Below are 18,724 nucleotides of genomic sequence, written 5' to 3' on the forward strand. Positions count from 1 at the left end.
ACAAAACCGAGGGTGGTATGTCCGCGTTGTATCGAGGCATCGTCCCTACTGTTGCTGGTGTAGCACCATATGTAAGCCCTAATACTTATGCTCCCCCACCAGCGTCTTGGATACTGACAGGAAATCTACTCAGGTTGGCCTTAACTTCATGGTTTACGAATCTGTCCGTAAATATCTCACGCCAGAGGGGGAGCAAAACCCCAGCGCCACGCGGAAGCTGCTTGCTGGTGCCATCTCTGGTGCCGTAGCACAAACTTGCACATACCCCTTGTAAGTAGTCCCTGCTTATCACTACTTATAAGAATCACCACTCACGTTATATGCAGCGACGTTCTACGGCGGCGATTCCAGATCAACACAATGTCAGGCATGGGCTACCGGTACAAGGGCATCACAGACGCGGTTCGGGTCATCGTGATGCAAGAGGGAATCAGGGGCCTTTACAAGGGCATCGTGCCTAATCTCTTGAAGGTGGCCCCCAGTATGGCATCGAGTTGGTTAAGTTTCGAGATGACGCGTGATTTCCTGGTTGATCTCAGGCCCGACCCTGAGCCCCAACCATTATGATTTTAAATCGATTTGTTAAGATAGTCTGTACGACCATCCGGATTTCTGAAGCATAGTCTGTTTGGCAGCAGGGGAGGGGACAATAGAGCGAACAATGGCGCGGTTATGGGAGATGTGGCACAGGTAGATTTGTACATTCATGGGCTAACTGGAACAATAACAAACACACGGGGCAAGGTCTGTTGTATGTATTTGGCGGGCATGCATAGAGGGTTAGGAATTATAGGAAAGAATCGGTACCTAGTAGGATACTAGAAGAACATTCGACTGAATAGACATGGCTATGAAAGCTTAGATATACTTGTCGGCGTGTGGCGGTCTTGATATCACATTGTGATGAGGTTTCCTCAACGTCAGTTGCAGATATCAGGGTATCAGAACAATTGGCCGCTGCAAGTATAAGAGATGGAATTAGGTAGTAGGTCAGTATGCGCTAATTGGACCAGACCTCTTACCTTGGCCAGCTTACACCTCGGTGAGTTCGGTGAACAAGAGGTGACTAAGACAGCCCTAACTGCCATCAACCACCGCCCTCCGGCCACACCAAATCTGCAAGACCCACCAGTGTGCAAAGGCTTTTCGAAAGGTGAAAGAAAGTGCTGTTCGACGCATCCACCTCCATACCCAGCATCGCCAAATTTCACAGCGACAACCGCCGCAATGGGTACGTGAAGATATTGAAGTTCAGCCTCTGTATGCGAGTAGAGAAGGAGTGCGCTTCTGTGCCCCCCTCTCTGCGACCAATGCACCATCTTGTTCGCGAAAGCGCAAGACAGAGTTGCCATTTTTTGAGCATGCTTGAACAAAAAGGCTGACGATGGCTTCACCTCACAGGTATCGATCTCGACCGCCACCACGTCAAGGGCACTCACCGCACTGCCCCCAAGAGCGACAATGTCTACCTCAAGCTCTTGGTGAAGCTTTACCGCTTCCTAGCTCGTACGTCCAACCGCCCATCAACGACTCTGTAAAGTCGAAAAAGCAGACCACTAACCCGAATCACAATTTTGTAGGCCGAACCGATGCCTCTTTCAACAAGGTTGTTCTTCGACGTCTGTTTACATCCAAGATCAACCGACCTCCCGTCTCTTTGTCCCGCATTGTCGCCAACATCAACAAGGAGGGTGAGAAGCGAACCGTCGTTGTTGTCGGTACCATCACCGATGACAACCGTCTGCTCGAGTGCCCCAAGGTGACCGTCGCTGCCCTGCGATTCACCGCCACCGCCCGTGCCCGCATCCTCGCTGCTGGTGGTGAGGCTATCACCCTGGACCAGCTTGCTCTCCGTGCCCCCACTGGAAGCAACACCCTGATCCTCCGTGGCCCCAAGAACGCCCGTGAGGCTGTCAAGCACTTCGGCTTCGGTCCCCACAGCCACAAGGTAACGTCAATTGCTACTTGCTCACAAACGACAATGTCTAACCTCCATTGCAGAAGCCTTATGTCGAGTCAAAGGGTCGCAAGTTCGAGCGTGCCCGTGGCCGAAGACGTTCTCGTGGTTTCAAGGTCTAAGCGGTTTCAAGGTGAAAATTATTGGCCTTGGGTGGAGTTGGGGCCAGTTTATGGGGCAAATGATGCCGAACATCGGCTTGCAAATGGGTCTTGCATGGAATTGGCGTGCCTAGGTATCACAAAATTCTACAATGAACTTCTCGCGCATTGCTGCCGTCATGATGGTACTTTCCAACTGATTGGAACCACTGCACTACAACATCATGTATCGTGAAAATATTAATGCCACACAATTGCCTGGTTCCTATTGATGTAATTCTATATATCGACTCCAGCCTAGTCTAGTCCTGTGCATCCGTTCATGGTTGTATTGTAACATTGGGTTTCCTTCGCAATCCAATAAAGTATGCCTCCCGGCTTTCCTGTCGAAGGAATTAGCAAATTTGCGCTCTCCTAGGTAGTTGTATCCAACCGGATGGACATGCCTTCCTCGAAGAATCCGGCTTCTCCCTGAATACCTTGCTGAAGAGGGTCCTTAACTTCTTCTCAAAGTCCCTATCCTCAGACCCCTGATAAAACTTGCAGACGAAGTGTCCACCAGATCTCAGGGTGTCACTGGCAAATTGTAGCGCGGCGGCACAGAGATCCTAAATCGATGAGTCTGGATGCTTTTCACAACTGTAAGAAGACAGTTCTCACCATACTCCCGGCATGGTCGCGAAAGGCGTTCCCGCTCGTGTTCATCAACCTATGATACGGGTTACTCAACGTGTTCACGTTAAATCCGGTGGTTTGATCCCAGGGTTCTGACATGTCACTAAGAACAACCTAGACAAATATTAGCCTACAGAGTACACTGACAGATGGTTGAACAAACATCTACGATACGCTTTTTAGCTGCCTCAGTTTCCAAGGGCAGTACCTCATCCTGGGCGGCATGGCGTTCCATGTCAAGATAACTCGGCCGATCAAGTGCAGCAGCCTCATCAGGAGTAGAGTTTTCGGGTTCACCCTCATCTTGTAGGGGAGGTGGGCGTCGGTGACTTTCGAGAATGAAGTTTTTGACCATTTCCTGCACGTCCGGTGAAAGGAAGTCGCCCTGGAATGTTGCGACACCACGCGGCGGCTGGGCTGGGATAAGGTCTATACCAATAACCCGACCGTGGGGTTTGGTTTTCTCCACAGCGACCTTATATCGTCAATTAACTTGTAGAACCAAGAGGCACATTGAGCTTACCTGTGACCAGCTACCTGGTGCGTATCCCTGACAATTAGGTCAGTGAATGAGCTTCTGAGACATGGAGGTCAGGATATAAACCAAACTCACAAGATCAACCACTGTCTGTCCGCTTCCCTTGAAAAGCCTGTACTTCGAGTCCATCTACCAGGAATGTTAGCCCGCTCATGAGTCCAGGTATATTATTGACGAAATTGACGGACCTCGAGGAGCTTAAATGCCGCCCGACTTTTAAGTCCCTGAACTTTTGCACCACGGGCGTAGGAATCACGACCCTGGCGTTGTTTCCAGCGAGATCCCGATGACGACCATCGGACAAGAGGCATGACCGGTTTTTGCAAAGAGAAGACTGGACAGATATGTCGGCCCGTAAGGCATGGCGGCCATCGAGAGATCATTGTGAGGATTGTAGGTGTCAAGAATAATGAAACAAGTAGCGACAAAACTTTTCAACCATGTGTTAGTTACCTACCTACCTAGGTAGGCTTTCCACTACAAGTGCCAGCGGAGTCATGGGGAATTATGAGATCAACTTTAGCAACGTACTTTGGTAGAAAACTCGATAAACAATTGAAGATAATTCAATAACTCGTCCCATTAACGAAGTCACCGGCAATTTTAGGCCTAAAGAATAGGGAAGACACGAGACAATAATGATTCAAGGTAGTCAAACTCTGAGCGACAGCCCTGCTAACCTGCACCATCCATCGCACACGTTCGTGAGGTGTCACACAAACTCCCAACCCAGTTGGGTGATTTCGAAGTTTTGAATATACACTTTTTTCTTGTGTCTACTGATAGATAATATCATTGCAATTACAAAAACTTGCGCCTATGTCAAATTCCCTATCCCATAGCACCGCTACTCCAAACCAATGAATCGGTAAACGCCAATAAACCACGCCATCCCATGCCATATATGTATATCCGGTACGATGAATGATGCGACTAAACAGCTCCTCTTAGTGAAGGAAACTGGCACCGACTCCTCGCCTGTCCTTTTTCAAAGGGGAAAAGGTCGCTCCGCCAAATGCACTGCGAGAACCTCCCAACGGTGCTTTCGCCCTACGGCCAGCCCCCATCTGTATCTTAGCCGGGTTCGGCACTGGTTCGGCATCATCATCATCATCAAACAGGGTCTTGTTGCCACCGCCGAGTACCTTGCGCTTCTTCTTTCGCGCATCAACGTCATCAGCACCATGCTTTGACAACGCTGGAGCAGGGTTTGACTTGACAAGCCCAAGCATCTTCTTGGGCCTTGCGGAAGGCTCAGCTACCGCCTCACCAATCTCAGCTTCCTCACTCACCGCGGCAAGTTTGCCGGGAGCCTTCGTTGCCTTTGCCTTTTTCTTTGCCGGTACAGGCATGTTCTTCTTTGTTGTTGGTGCCTCATCAAGAGCCTTTCTTGGCCTGCCTCGCCCTTTCTGAGTCTTCGGCTCTTCAATCTCTTCAGCACTAACATGTCCATCTGCCTGGTCATCTGATTCAGAAGCTTCATCTATCGCTTCAATGGAGACTGAACCACCAGCTTCCACAACTTCCTCCTCAAGAGGTACCACGGGCTCCGGGCCATTAACAGTTCTGCCGGTCGGTGAATGGACTTCGCTCGGCTCATCCGACATATCCTCAGACAGATTCTTGCTACGATTCAAGAATGGTGTAATAGAGAAGGTCGATTTCTCGCCGACTAATGCCTGTTCAGCACCTCGCTTCTTGAACGGGCGCCGAAGAGTGGTTTCATCTGGCCCAGGAGTTCCGATGCTGATATCCTCCATACTTATATCGTGAGCTCGCCTCTTTCCGACCAGTTGTTCTTTTACCACGGCGTTCTTCTTATTCAACTTGCTGTTGGCCATCATCTTACGTGCTTCCTCTAGTTCGGCACGGCAAGATGCAAGCTCGGCTCGCGCGTCCTTCAAGTCTGTCTGTGTCTTTTTCAACTTGCTTTTTGTGTCTTCCATGCGGCCCTCCAGCATCTCGTATTCGCCACGGACTTCTCGTAACTCTCTGCTATGTTCTTTTTTAAGCCTCTCCATCTCTCCCTTGGCTTCATCGAACTGTTCTTTCCATTCATCGTCGTGGTTTTGGTTTTTTGATTGTATCCGTTGGTTGGACCTTTTCTCGTTTTCGAGCTCGACTTCAGCCGAACTGAGTTGGCGTTCGAGATCCTGCTTCTGGGCGACAATGGCGCGATGATTTTCGAGTTGTGACTGGAGATGTTCGAGCTCGGGCTGGATCTGCTCAAGCTTACGGCTCAGGGCGAGCTTCTCCTGCAAGACCTTGTTTGAGTCTTGTCTAAATTCGTTTAATGAATCGATCTCGGTCTGGTCTACTGTCAATTAAAAATACCTGGTAGGTATTGCTGAGCACTCACCTTGAGATCTTCCAATGCATTACTCTGTTTTCGGATTTGCGTGTCCTGAGCTTTGAGCTTCGACTTGGATGTTTTGAGCTCGGCCTGTGTGTCGCTGCTTTGTTTGGATAGTTGCTTCACGAGAGCATCTCTCTGGACCAGCCGGTCCTTGAGCGAAGCATTTTCATCGCGTAGTGTCAACAGTCGAAGCTTTAGTAAACGAGCTTCTTCGTCGCGGCCCGTCAATTCCATCTGGTTGACATTGCCCTGGTGCTTTAGTTCAAGCTCGTTGATCCGAGCTACGCGCTGTGAGGTTGCAGTCAGTATTGTGTTAATGTCAAACATGCCATAACGGGCATAGGTACCTCGCTGGACCTGACCTTCATTATCTTGAATGAGAGGTGCTGGAATTAGTAAGAGAACAATGGATCCGAATACGGCAGATAACTCTGAAGGGGTATATGCAAAACGTGTCTCATGCGAACGGATTAAATAACGAAGTGGGATAAATTAAATGGATAGGTAACTATCAGAAGCCAGCCAAAGTCTGTGTTTTGGTGACTAGGCTACTCCCAGGCAGTAGCAATAAACAAGATGCTATATCAGGACTAGCGTACAAACTACCCGACGTAGCGTCGGCTCACGCACGTGATGGGCAAGCGGTTGCCCAATGATGCTACAGCCCCCCACTAACCTACTAACCTAGGTATCTCCGGAGCATTAGAGCTTAGGTAAGGCGTTTTGCTAGGTACGTACCAGCCAGAATCAGAGGCCACCTCAGCTTCAGTTCGATAGCTCCAGCTTCTTTGTGTGCAAGGTGTAAGTAACAAGGTGAAGTAGGTCAGTAGCTTCGACAATCCCTTCACTCTTCTTCTGCAAAACACTTGGCCAATTGGCCTCTTCATTTTCTCATTTCTCATTTCCGAATTGTTCTTCCAGCCGCCATGCGATTTCTCCATTCGCTGCTCTCCTTCGCCTTGCTTGCGACAGGCGTTGTGGCCGCGAAGAAGTCCTCCGCCGAGCGATTCAACGAATTCCATGCCAAACAGATCTCGACGCCTCTCAAGCTTAAGGACTCCACGTACAAGTCCTTGACATCCACACCTCGCGACTACAGTGTCGCCGTCCTCCTCACCGCTGTCGATGCGCGATTCTCTTGTCAGCTATGCCGCGAGTTTCAACCCGAATGGGAGCTGCTAGGCAAGAGTTGGAACAAAGGCGACAAGGCAGCTGAATCACGACTGCTGTTTGGCACACTGGATTTCGTTGACGGCAGAGATACCTTCATGTCGGTATGTCCTCTTGGGAGGCGGCAATCCAGAGAATCCGTGGCAGCTCGGTCGCTAACTTATAAAACAGCTTGGTCTCTCAACAGCTCCTGTGTTGCTTCTATTCCATCCTACGGTCGGTCCCCATGCATCAGTTAAGAAGGAGCCCGATCGCTATGACTTCAACACCGGGTGAGTAACGCAATATTGTGAGGACAAGAATAGCATTGAACTGACGCCCATCAGACCTGCATCCGCCGAACGAGTTCAATCATGGCTCGCTCGTTCTCTTCCTGACCGACCTCACCCTAGCGTCAAGAGACCTATTAACTACATGGGCTGGATAGTCTCCATCACTGCTGTACTCGGAGTGCTCACCGCAGCCATGGTTGCTTGGCCCTACCTCTCTCCTGTTTTCCAAAGCCGTAACCTCTGGGCTGCTATCTCCCTTATGGTTATCCTACTGTTCATCAGTGGTCACATGTTTAACCACATCCGCAAGGTTCCTTATGTTACTGGTGACGGCCGTGGTGGGATCAACTATATTGTGCCAGGCTTCCAGCAGCAACTCGGCTTGGAGACTCAGATTGTAGCGGCACTTTGTATGTCTCACCCTCATTTCCCTACCTTTCTCCTTATGCTAACTGCCATATCTAAGATGGCGTCCTGTCATTCTGCGTCATCACTCTCGCCATTAAGGTTCCGCGAATTGCTGATGCCAAGACTCAACAAGTCGCTGTTATCGGGTTTGGAGGTCTTCTGTTCCTCGTATACAGCTTTTTGTTGAGCGTGTTTCGTGTCAAGAACGGCGGGTATCCATTTTCTCTGCCACCTTTCATGTAGAGAGGCTTGGGACAGAGACCAGCGATTGGAAACGCGTGGATAACGTTTGTGTTGCACACCAACGCCCACCCGATACAGATATCGTCATGGTCAAGGTGACGAATTTTAGGCCAAGACGGACTAACAAAATAAAAAGCCTCGTGTCAAATAGAGAACCTTAGGAAAATGAAATAAACAGGTGTCAATTGCTGGTCAATAGTATCCCTGAAACATGCTTATCTGTTTAATTTCAGCGCGCAAACCTTGTGTCACTATTTTATAAAAGCATCTGAGGTCTATTTCAATGCGCAGTAAAGAAAAGGAAAAGGTGTTCAATGCTACGTGGTGTCTATCAATTGCATCTTGACTGCGAATTTAGCACGATACGATGCTATTTGTTCTGTTGATCAACAGTCCTACCACTTGCTCTTGATGTACAAGGAAACGCTGCTATTCATCTACATCACACAGGCATAATTTGCCTGTACTAGTGGCGGCATGGAACGATAACTTAGATAGACACATGTAGACATCATCACCGAAAGGGAGTTGTTAGATGTTTTGAAAACTCGAGTTCTTTATTGGAGAACAAAAGGATGAATCCCGGTAATTTCAGGGGCTGCCTATAACCAGCAAATGCGTTATGCCCTCGTCAGATTTGTAGTCGCCCCCCTTCCTTTGCATCAATAAAGACCAAACGAGGAAGCCAACCAATTGACGCCCCACCAATGATCTACCTTCTTCCGCTCGCCTTCGTCACCACGCCTCTTTTTTAGGGTAGAGCAATTTATGCCCTCGACATGACACCCCAGGCACGGATGATGTTGTCAGTGTAACCAGCGAACAGAGTCTGGCCATCAGCAGACCAAGCCAAGCTGACACACTCGGGCTCTCGGCTCTTCTTGCCGGCGGCGGGGAACTCGGGCTTGAGCTCATCAACCTTGCTCTTCTTCTCGAGATCGAAGATGATGATGCTGCTAGCGGTGGCAGCGCACAGCCAGTATCGGTTAGGGGAGAAGACAAGAGCGTGGATCTCATCGTTGGCGTTGAGGGAGTAGAGGTGCTTGGACTCGTTAAGATCCCAGAGCATGGTGGTACCGTCCTTGCCACCGGAGGCGCACAGGGAACCGTCGGGGGAGATGGTGACGGTGTTGATGTAGCCGGTGTGACCGATGTGGTCAGTCTGGAGCTTGCAGGTGGAGAGCTCCCAAACCTATATCAAATGTCAGAACCTTGTGAAATGTGTGAATCTAGACATGTGTATAAAGAATTGTGGCAAGCTAAGATCAGGGCAATGGTGAATAGTGGTCTCATGGCCTGCGTGAACAGGCTCTGAAGTAGCAAATACTTGGGTTGCAAACATCATGTGAAAAGCGACAAGGAAAATAAAGTTGGTTGTACTGACCTTGACAAGCTTGTCCCAACCAGCGGAAACGATGACAGGGTTCTGGGGGTTGGGGCTGAAGCGAACGCAAGAAGCCCACTCGGTGTGGCCCTTATCGGTGATGGTGTACTTGCAGTCACCGAGGGTGTTCCAGAGCTTGATGGTTCGGTCGCGAGAACCGGAAACGATCTGTCGGTTGTCGGCAGAGAAGCTGACGGAGAGGACGTCGTTGGTGTGGCCGACGAATCGTCGAGTGGTGGTTCCAGTAGCAAGCTCCCAGAGACGCAGAGTCTTGTCCCAAGAGGCAGACAGAGCGTAGGCACCGTCAGAAGAGATAACCTGTTTCCAACAATCAGTCGAGTTCTTGATTCCTTCTACCCGCCGAAGCGCTATTGTTCAAGGCGGGGCACTGGATTAACGTACACAGTCGGAGACGATGTGAGAGTGGCCGTGGAGAGATCGCTTGGGGTAGCCGTATTGGGTCTCATCGCGGGTGAGGTTCCAGATGATCAGGGTCTTGTCTCGGGAAGCAGACAGGAGCATGTTGGGGCTGGCGAACAGTTAGTTGGGTGACCTGGAGCAACTGCGTGTTTGCAATATGGGACATACTTCTCCATGGAGGTAGCCAGGCTAGTGACCCAGCCATTCTGTGAACAGTCAGCCTTCAGTCTTTCCTTCCTCAAGTATTATCTCCTTCGATGATGCCGACTCAGCATCTCATTATGAAGCGGGTCATGGCCGGCGACAGTCGCGACACAGCAGTCGGCATCGATAGAAGCAGGGTTGATGGGGTTCGACGTACGTGGCCCTCGAGGGTTCCCTTCAAGATCAATTGTTCGGCCATTTTTGCGGTGACGAGGCGATGCAGAGGATCAAGGTGCGTGAAGGGGAAGAAAGAGAGAAATCAAAGGCTGCTCTGCAAAACCTAGGCCGAGTCGGATGGGAAGGCGGTTGCGAATCGTACCTGCCCTTTATTTTGTGTGGGTTAAAAATTAGGGAAAGTTAGGGCCTTGAACTCCGCTTTCAAATTAGCGGGGTGTGCGAGCGGCAGGCGAGGGACGTATTTATTTTCTCTGGCACTTGCTAGGGTGTGGTTTTTTTTTTCTTCAGCTGTGTGGCGCTGGGTCGATCGTGGCACACATCCCGATGTGGCTGGTGGGATGATGATCTCATTGAGATGTAATATTACACTGGCTGTGATTTTGCTCAAATGTCCTAAAAAAGCCTTGATGAGCTACTGCTAGTGTAGTCATCAGCAGAATATCTAGCAGGTCGTATTGTCGTAGAAAGAATAATGCTTCTTGATCGCTATGTATCAATTAGCTTGTCCTCGTATGCTCTATTGATCGAATGCAACCTGAAGGTTCAAGGTCCATGTCAGTGGTATTCGCAGGGGAGAAATGAAATGGGTGTAAACGCACATAGCACGGCTCAATCACATTGCATCCATAACCAAATCGTCCTTCATATGACTTCAGAACGATGGCCTTATTCTGTTCGATTCTTTCTTGGTCGCAAATTCTATATCAGTATTTGATCTGTCCCCCTTCCCGACTTTGGGGGCAAATAGAGATGGGGGAAAAGGTTGAAAAAGGAGAACAAAGCAAACCCAGAAACACCTGACGCCGTCATCCAACCAGGACCATTATATGTATATGGGGTATCATGCTGATGATCTTGTTTATGTCTCCTCACGTCACCTTTTTGCTCGCTAAAGCGGTTGAACGCTTGCCAGCTCTTGGGACTTCCTTTCGCGAGAAAAGCGCTTCGCCGTTGACAATCATGCTGTGGTCCGCAATCTCCATTTGATCGGTGTTTTCCCCTCTGCCTTCAGTCGCCATGAACCGTTTCATTGTAGATTCCCAAAGCCGGAATCTCTCTTTCCCATGCGTGTCTCGTTCAACTAGGTTTTTCACTTCTTTCTGTTTTCGCATCTTGGATGCTCGTACCAGTCGTCTGAGAGCATCCTCGCCCTGCTGAGCTGTCCTTGCCGCCTCTTCGCGTATCTTCTTAGAATCACGAATGCTGGTGTCCTCCTGAGGTGTGAACTTGTATGTGTGTTTGCTTGGGAAGTCGGGGAACGAAGTTGGGACGTAGTCTTTCTCGTCCTTGTCGGGCTGTCCACTCAGTTCCTCGCCCAGAAGCGGCAGTGTCGTGTATGCGTCAAGGTCTTCAGGCAACACATCAACGTAGCCAGGAAACACTTGTGTTTTGGGAACAGGCGGCTTCAAGTGTGGTTTTAGTGATGAGACACTGATGTTGTGCCGTCGCAGCGCATGTTCGAAATCAGTGGGTACTGGATGTTCGCGGCGAGCAGCCAAAGCAAGAGTTTTGGCAGCTTCGATCATGCCCTCCAAATCTGGTATTGGTCAGTAATCTGGTATTGGCTACACAGAGCCAGATCGCAACTCACATGTCTCTACCATCCCAGTGAAGCTCTCCATCGCTTCGGGGCTTGCTCCTTCGAAGCCGTCATGATTGAGAACCATGGCGATAGAACGCTGAAGGCCTGTTCTAGCTTGGTAATGTGGATTCGGTACCAAAGAAGCGATCGAACTGATCTCGTCGTCCTCCAGTTGTATCACCTCATTCTCGTAATCCTTGAGTCGGGGGCGCTTTGAATCAGGCTGTTGCCCGTCGATGGGTGATAAACTTCGCTTGGGCGTCATTGCGACCGACTTCGCAGGCGTGAGTTTCGCGACGCGATGCAGTGTCGAGACAACTCGCTATTCTCCCATTGATAATCGATGTTTTAGGATCTATAGCAATGATATGTTGATGTTTTCTGACGGTGCATGCGACAAGTATGAGTAGGAGATAAATCGTTTGTGAATTTGCCGTTCGTGAGACTGAATGCACGTTCGTGATGGATGTTGTGTTATTGACAAGAGCTTGAACAAGGAGATTGATGCTAAGCTTTGTTGGTAGTGCCCGGAGAAACTCCGGCTACTGATGTATTCGTTGGATTTAATGAGTTCCACCCCATGTGAATCAACAACACTCTAATTCAGCTACCTACCCAGCAGCTCAGCTACCTACCTATTTAGATAAAATCTGGCTTTTAAAAACGATATCAAATTATGAACTGAATATCGTCGCTGTCTTCTGTGCTACATTGCACTGTATGTTATATGCGAGATTAATGCCAACTTGAATGGTATAACAAAGTTCTAGACCGACAGATCGACAACAGTCTAACCTTACCGCCCAAGTCCATCGAAGCTTCTACTACAACACCTTGCACTAATCCATGCAAGCAACGATACTTTTCATTCACTCACCGTACAGAGCTTTGTTTGGAAGTTGATGTGTTTGGTAGCTCCTGGCCGACTCTCGGAGACATGTCAGTACAATCCGGAGCCCAACTTTAGATAACAATTATGGAAGCTGGTTGAACAGTTTCCAAGTGACAAGCGAGTCAGTTTTTCGCTCGCATATTTGCGTCAAAGCGTATCACATGCTGCCTGCCGAAGCTGGTCCATCTTAAGCGGCCTAAGCCCCTCAATCATGTGTTCGGCAATTCAAATATCGATGCGAGCGTACCAAGTGCACAGAAAAACATCAGCCAGATCTATATTCTTTTCCCAATTACTGCACATCACTTCTATAAACCAGGTAAAAGTGCAGTATCGACATAAGAAGGACTAAGTGGTGTCACCACACGGGCAATTTTTAGAACACCAGCGAAAAGAAGGCTTTACATTTTGCATACATCTACGGATACCAACAGATACCTAGCGTATATCTAGGTATCTACCCTGCACTGTCGGAACCCAAGCCTAGCGGCACTATACATACTTGGATTATTCCTTGGACCCTGATCGTCAAATACCCCCGGCCCTAACTAAAACCCTCAATATCAAAGTTACAAAGTCCCACCACTGACCGTGTAAGGGCGGCATCACATGCTTTGTTTTATTCCCTATACATAGGCTGAAAGCTGGACTTTCACAGCGCGCCATTTCAAGATATATATATTTACAAATCTTCGCAATCTCTTTATTCCCCATCAGGCATTGTCACATCCTACTCCTGCGCTTTGCCATCCACCATGTTTTCTTTCGACCAGGCCTCCTTGCCGCAAATCACAACACGCAAAGCCCTCATCGGAGTGGACTTTCAAGAGGACTTCATATCCAAAGATGGCGCTTTACCTGTCAACGAACCAGAGGGCTTTGTTGAGCGTACTGCCAAACTCTCAGAGGCGTTTCGGGATGTAGGTGATGTTGTCTGGGTCCAGTCTCAGTTCAGCGAAACGCGACATGCACCAGAGGAAGATATTGTTATCACCGACAAGGCGCCCAAATCAACACAAGGGTTTTCACGAGGTCGTCCAAGCCCCCCCGAAAAGATAATCGAGGCTGGTGGCCCGCCAGACAAGGAAGCTTTCCTCAGTCATGAGGATGCTGTGTGCGTTAAAACCGACACGCCTGGCTGCCGGATTGCCTCGGTCATCGAAGACTCGATGCACAAGACAGACGCAAAGCTTTTTAAATCTCACTACTCGGCCTTCCAGTCAACTCATCTACTGCGCGTTTTGCGAGCTAAGATGGTCATGGAGCTTTTCATTTGTGGATCATTGACCAATGTTGGTGTGTACGCGACAGCCCTAGAGGCTGCCGGACATGGCATGGCCATTACCATTGTTGATGACTGCTGCGGTTATCGCACCGAGTCAAGGAAGAGTGCAGCAATAGCCTCTCTGATCGAACTCACCGGGTGTGAGATCGCTTCATACGACGAGGTGATGGAGGTAATACAGCCCAAGCCGAAACCTCCTAAATCACGAAGCACCCGACCACCTACCTCATCAAAGGCTTTGGAACAGCCGCAGACCGTCAAGCCAGGTTCCAAAGAAGTCAAGGGTCGCGAGAAGAGTACTACCCCAGATTTTGTCAAAGACATGACAAGCCTTCGGCTGGCTTCAGATTCACCAAGTCCTGCACTCTCATCAACTACATCCCCACCAAAGGTCTTGTCAATAGGTGCAGTAGAAGGCCATGACTCAAAAACCAAGTTGCCCAAGACCAAAGAGCCCGATAGCGTGAACCAGGCTATGGCGAGTGGGGCGCCCGACATTGCACAGCTCGAGAATTCATCTACAAATGGTAAGATTGCGGATACAGTGGAAGATAGGGCAGATCAAGCAACCACCCTGCTGCAAAGTACTGACAAAGTATCTGCCATCAACTCGTACCGTTCAGAGGGCTCTGTCAAAGATAAAGATGAAGATCATCGTGATCAGCCACCAACCCCAGCAAACAAAATACAGAGCGAGCCAAAGCCCATCCAAACAACTCCCGCCTTGGACGATAAACAGAATGAAGAAAAGGCCAAGGAGTCGACAACTCCAACACACAAGATGCAGGAAACTCCGGAAGACAAAAAAACAATAGCAAGCTATGACGATAACCTTGGAAAAAGGGGGCTTTGCGAAGGTGATACCGATATCATCGAGAATGCCCTCCCTGATTCTCTAGCCGACGGCATATTCGATAAGCTACGTGGGGAGGTCCAATGGCAACATATGTCCCATCAGGGCGGGCAAGTCCCACGACTTGTCGCAGTGCAGGGTGAAGTTGGTTCAGACGGAAGCATCCCAGTTTATCGACACCCATCCGATGAATCACCACCACTGCTACCGTTTTCCCCGACCGTTCAGGCCATCAGGACCGAAACAGAGAAGCACTTGGGCCATCCCTTGAACCACGTACTGATTCAATACTATCGAGATGGTACCGACTACATCTCCGAACACAGCGATAAGACCTTGGATATTGTCAAAGGATCCTATATCGCCAATGTGAGCCTGGGTGCTGAACGAGTCTTCACGTTCAGGACGAAGAGAAAGGACAAAGACGCTGCTCAAGATGAAGCATCATCGCCAATAGACTCGAAGAGAACGATTCAGCGTGCCAAACTCCCACACAATTCACTGTGTCGATTAGGTCTGCGTAGCAATATGAAGTGGTTGCACGCTATTCGCCAGGATAAGCGCCCCAAAAAAGAAAAATCTGAGGCAGAACTTGCTTTTGAGGGAGGCCGGATATCTCTAACCTTTCGACATATTGGGACCTTTTTGAACCGCGAGGAGACTCTTATCTGGGGCCAAGGCGCCAAAGCCAAGACCCGTGACGAGTCTCATCCCGTCATCAACGGCCAATCCTCCGAAGCCATTGAGATGCTGAAGGCTTTCGGAACAGAGAATCACGCCACAGAGTTTGACTGGGATGCGTATTACGGAAAGGGATTTGACGTGCTGCATATGAGCAACGCGCCTCGTTTCTTTGCTTGCCGCGACCCAATTACCAACATGCGCATTACTATGATGTTGGCCGAGTTTGGTGTAAACCATGCAAAAGGAAGTATAACAACAGGATCCGAGCCGTTGAGCTCTGATAATCTCGTCGTTAAGTTTGTGGACAAGGATAAATCTATTGTGCAAGGTGATTTTGCTGTCATGTTGTACATCGATGCTCGCTATGGCATCGGTATTCCTGGCAGCACTCTGCAAGCTCCGGCGGTACTTGCAACCCGACTCACTCGTTTCCAACGTGCTATGACCTTTTTAGATACCTGGCGAAACCTGCCCAAGGCCGACGACAATGGCACACGGGATATCAAATCCCTCAAACACGAACTTGAAGTCTGGGACGGTTTCGCAGAAGACGATGCGCAACCCTTTATTGCTGGCACAGAGATGTCGCTGCCTGACTTCGCGATCTGGCCAGTTCTTCACAGCATGGTAGAAGAAGCAGGCCTGAACACTTTTGATGGTTTAGAAAACCTCAGGGCGTATTATGGGAAGGTAGGAGAAAGGCCGAGTACGAGAAAAATGCTTGGTAGAGAGTAGGATATGTGCTTTGATAGACCAGAGACTTGTGTATTCACAGGCTGTTGAGCTGTAATATGATCACTCGGCGTTCTAGCGATATTTCGGAACAGCTGTCAGATCAAAGAGTCGTAGGATAAATACAACCAGATTAATCTCTCGTATCCTACTTGGTCTTTTCATGCTTGAGCCCACGAACCGCAAGTTATATTGTACGAAAGTTGAATGCGTAAGTAATTATCCGATAATTAGGAACAGAACGGTCGTGGATCACGATATGCACTATACACTTGTCAAGCTAGAGTACCAACTCGAGACAGCTGCGGCTCGTGTTGTTGTTCCCCCGCCACAAGTAGAGAAGGTTGGCGTCAATTCATAAGCCCTTGATTAACCTAACCGATTTGCCAAAGGGTTGTTATTGTGACGTGTTCCATGGTACAGGGTATGTGCCTACCCAATCCTCGACCTCGCTTCGCAGCTGAACGATTTCGGATTGTGTCTCACCATCGCCGAGATGCTCTAGAAAAACCTTTATCTTACCAGGACTCTTATCGCCCTTCTCCTCCGCCGCCTTCCGGGCGGCCTTGTCAATGCGAGAGGCGATAGTGACAGCACGATCAACAACATCAGCAACGCGGACGAAATCGTCCTCGTTAAAGCCACGCGTGGTCATGGCGGGTGTACCCATGCGAAGACCGCCAGGAACCAAAGCAGAACGATCTCCAGGGACTGTGTTTTTGTTGGCTGCGACGCCAACTAGTTCCAGCACGCGTTCTACTCGACCACCATCGATGCTGTGTGGTTTCAGGTCGGCGAGGACCAAGTGGTTGTCTGTCCCCCCACTAACAAGTTTGTAACCCAAGCCGCCTTTGCCCTTGGGTTCACTCAACCGTTTCGCGAATGCCTTTGCATTCTTTAGCACTTGAGACTGATATGCTTGGAACTCAGGAGTTTGGGCCTGCTTGAGAGCCACGGCGAGGGCTGTAATTGTGTGGTTGTGAGGACCGCCTTGGTGACCGGGAAAGACGGAATTGTTGATTGGACCTTCGAGGTCGTACAGGATATCCTCCTTCGTTTTTGGGTGTTGTCTTCGAATGCCCTTTCTGTAAAAGATCATGGCACCTCGGGGTCCTCGTAAACTTTTATGGCTTGTAGTAGTTACAACATCTGCATGTGCGAAAGGTCCAGGAATGACTTTGGCTGCAACTAGACCAGAAATGTGAGCGATATCGGCAAGAAGGTAGGCGTTGACCTTGTCACAGATCTCTCGCATACGCTGATAGTCAATAAGTCGACTGTATGCACTTGCGCCAGCAACGATAATCTTTGGTCTGTATACGCTCGCCAACTCATCCAGTTTTTCATAATCAATGTATCCAGTCGTTTCATTCAACCGGTATGGTAGAGTTTCGAAGTACTTTGAAATGGCAGAGATCTTCTTGGTCGGTGTTTGGTACCCGTGCGATAAATGGCCACCATGTGGTAGGTCCAGACCCATTAGCCGGTCGTGTGTATTGAGCAAAGCGGAATAAACGTAGAGATTGGCAGGCGCGCCAGACAGAGCTGAACAAGATAGTTAGAACCGTAGCGAGAAGACTTGTAGCAGTTCGAATGATGTTCGTATTAACCAACCTTGAACGTTCACCCCCCATTGTTTCGGATCGAGGCCGAATGATTCCAGAGCGCGTTGTTGACAAAGTCTTTCGGATTGATCGATGAATTCGTTACCGCCGTAATATCGGGCGCCTGGGTACCCTTCTGAGTATTTGTCTACAACACCTGTGGTTAGCACATGCTGTGACTGGCCTTGAATCAAAGCTCACTTTGCATCACACTGCCCAGAGCATCCAGTACAGCCTGTGAGGTGAAATTCTCGGAAGGGATCAGATTTATGAAGTGTTTCTGGCGATTCTTCTCCTATCGAGCCGATTGTTAAACAAGCAGAGGCACGGGGGGACCCTAATCAGCAAGGCAACAAACCTTCTCGATAATGTCAAAGACAGCGGGGTCAGCTTTGTTCAGGTGAGCTGAGAGAGCCTATAGTAGGGGAAATTGAAATTTGTCAGTTGCTAGGCTTATTTGAAAGATTCAATTGAACAAGAACGCACCTGCTGCTGATCCTCGACGGCTAATGAAGAAGCTGGGCGAGTGCATGTTGTTGATATGGCTACTGGCTTCGCAATGCTACGCAAGACACGGGAGGTGCCTCTCACGCCTGTGAGAGACATGGCGGGGCGTAGAGCTGGTCGTCGGATGTGGAAATCGGGCAGTAAGAGTACGATTGGCAGAAGAAGGAAGGTGGCTGTCCTGGTATAGGTATTCACGGAAAACCAACACGACTTCACGATGTGGTTGTGATTGTCCAACGGCGCGATCGCTCAGAACGTCATCGACTGATGGACTTATTTAGTGCAGAAGGCGTGGGCGTGGGAGTGGGCGAGGTGGAGGTGGAGGAAGCCCGGGCAGGACCGAGACTCGAATGTTAAGCATGGATCTCATGGATGCTGCATTGGTCTAAACGAAAAGTACTAAGCCGACCTCTTACCTTTAAAGAATACCTTGGTACTCACCTTGGTGGGCCCTACAAGGAGGTACCTACAGCTCGCAAGGGTGATAACATGCACAGAGTGTACCTTTTGGCGGTTAATTTTATTAGGATCCTGTGAGAAATATGTATAGACCTATCTAGAGAATTGCTCTTCACCCCGTGACTGCCTTGGTATGAAGATAAGTAGGTAGGTTAGTACTCAGCAGTATATCTCTGAAGTTGTTGCGTCAGCCACCAGGTAATTTGTATTTCTAACGTCTG

The 18,724-nt window shown here is 49.3% G+C and overlaps 7 protein-coding genes across 7 annotated transcripts; 2 read left to right on the forward strand and 5 right to left on the reverse strand.

Annotated features, from left to right (window-relative positions):
* Positions 1 to 2,188: 2,188 nt before the first annotated feature.
* Positions 2,189 to 3,654, reverse strand: FPSE_10214 (uncharacterized protein; the record flags this gene model as incomplete). The annotated part of the gene is made up of 7 exons (XM_009263331.1): positions 2,189 to 2,272; positions 2,538 to 2,666; positions 2,719 to 2,847; positions 2,942 to 3,208; positions 3,257 to 3,283; positions 3,347 to 3,400; positions 3,460 to 3,654. 7 exons carry the CDS (start codon positions 3,652 to 3,654, stop codon positions 2,189 to 2,191), a joined length of 885 nt encoding a protein of 294 aa, XP_009261606.1.
* A 564-nt stretch (positions 3,655 to 4,218) lies between these two features.
* FPSE_10213 (uncharacterized protein) lies at positions 4,219 to 5,995 on the reverse strand (the record flags this gene model as incomplete). Its single annotated transcript, XM_009263330.1, has 3 exons — positions 4,219 to 5,580; positions 5,631 to 5,915; positions 5,975 to 5,995. 3 exons carry the CDS (start codon positions 5,993 to 5,995, stop codon positions 4,219 to 4,221), a joined length of 1,668 nt encoding a protein of 555 aa, XP_009261605.1.
* A 558-nt stretch (positions 5,996 to 6,553) lies between these two features.
* On the forward strand, positions 6,554 to 7,720 carry FPSE_10212 (uncharacterized protein; the record flags this gene model as incomplete). The annotated part of the gene is made up of 4 exons (XM_009263329.1): positions 6,554 to 6,901; positions 6,969 to 7,069; positions 7,124 to 7,479; positions 7,536 to 7,720. The coding sequence occupies 4 exons, from the start codon at positions 6,554 to 6,556 to the stop codon at positions 7,718 to 7,720; spliced, it is 990 nt and encodes a 329-aa protein (XP_009261604.1).
* Positions 7,721 to 8,486: 766 nt separating this feature from the next.
* On the reverse strand, positions 8,487 to 9,927 carry FGB1 (the record flags this gene model as incomplete). The annotated part of the gene is made up of 5 exons (XM_009263328.1): positions 8,487 to 8,912; positions 9,105 to 9,422; positions 9,507 to 9,633; positions 9,693 to 9,730; positions 9,886 to 9,927. The coding sequence occupies 5 exons, from the start codon at positions 9,925 to 9,927 to the stop codon at positions 8,487 to 8,489; spliced, it is 951 nt and encodes a 316-aa protein (XP_009261603.1).
* Positions 9,928 to 10,774: 847 nt separating this feature from the next.
* Positions 10,775 to 11,752, reverse strand: FPSE_10210 (uncharacterized protein; the record flags this gene model as incomplete). Its single annotated transcript, XM_009263327.1, has 2 exons — positions 10,775 to 11,442; positions 11,497 to 11,752. The coding sequence occupies 2 exons, from the start codon at positions 11,750 to 11,752 to the stop codon at positions 10,775 to 10,777; spliced, it is 924 nt and encodes a 307-aa protein (XP_009261602.1).
* Positions 11,753 to 13,134: 1,382 nt separating this feature from the next.
* Positions 13,135 to 15,936, forward strand: FPSE_10209 (uncharacterized protein; the record flags this gene model as incomplete). The annotated part of the gene is made up of 1 exon (XM_009263326.1): positions 13,135 to 15,936. One exon carries the CDS (start codon positions 13,135 to 13,137, stop codon positions 15,934 to 15,936), a length of 2,802 nt encoding a protein of 933 aa, XP_009261601.1.
* A 394-nt stretch (positions 15,937 to 16,330) lies between these two features.
* On the reverse strand, positions 16,331 to 18,143 carry FPSE_10208 (uncharacterized protein; the record flags this gene model as incomplete). Its single annotated transcript, XM_009263325.1, has 5 exons — positions 16,331 to 17,478; positions 17,548 to 17,685; positions 17,739 to 17,832; positions 17,896 to 17,952; positions 18,024 to 18,143. The coding sequence occupies 5 exons, from the start codon at positions 18,141 to 18,143 to the stop codon at positions 16,331 to 16,333; spliced, it is 1,557 nt and encodes a 518-aa protein (XP_009261600.1).
* Positions 18,144 to 18,724: the final 581 nt, after the last annotated feature.

This window comes from Fusarium pseudograminearum, chromosome 1 (assembly GCF_000303195.2).
Source record: "Fusarium pseudograminearum CS3096 chromosome 1, whole genome shotgun sequence".
NCBI classification, from domain to species: Eukaryota; Fungi; Ascomycota; class Sordariomycetes; order Hypocreales; family Nectriaceae; genus Fusarium; species Fusarium pseudograminearum.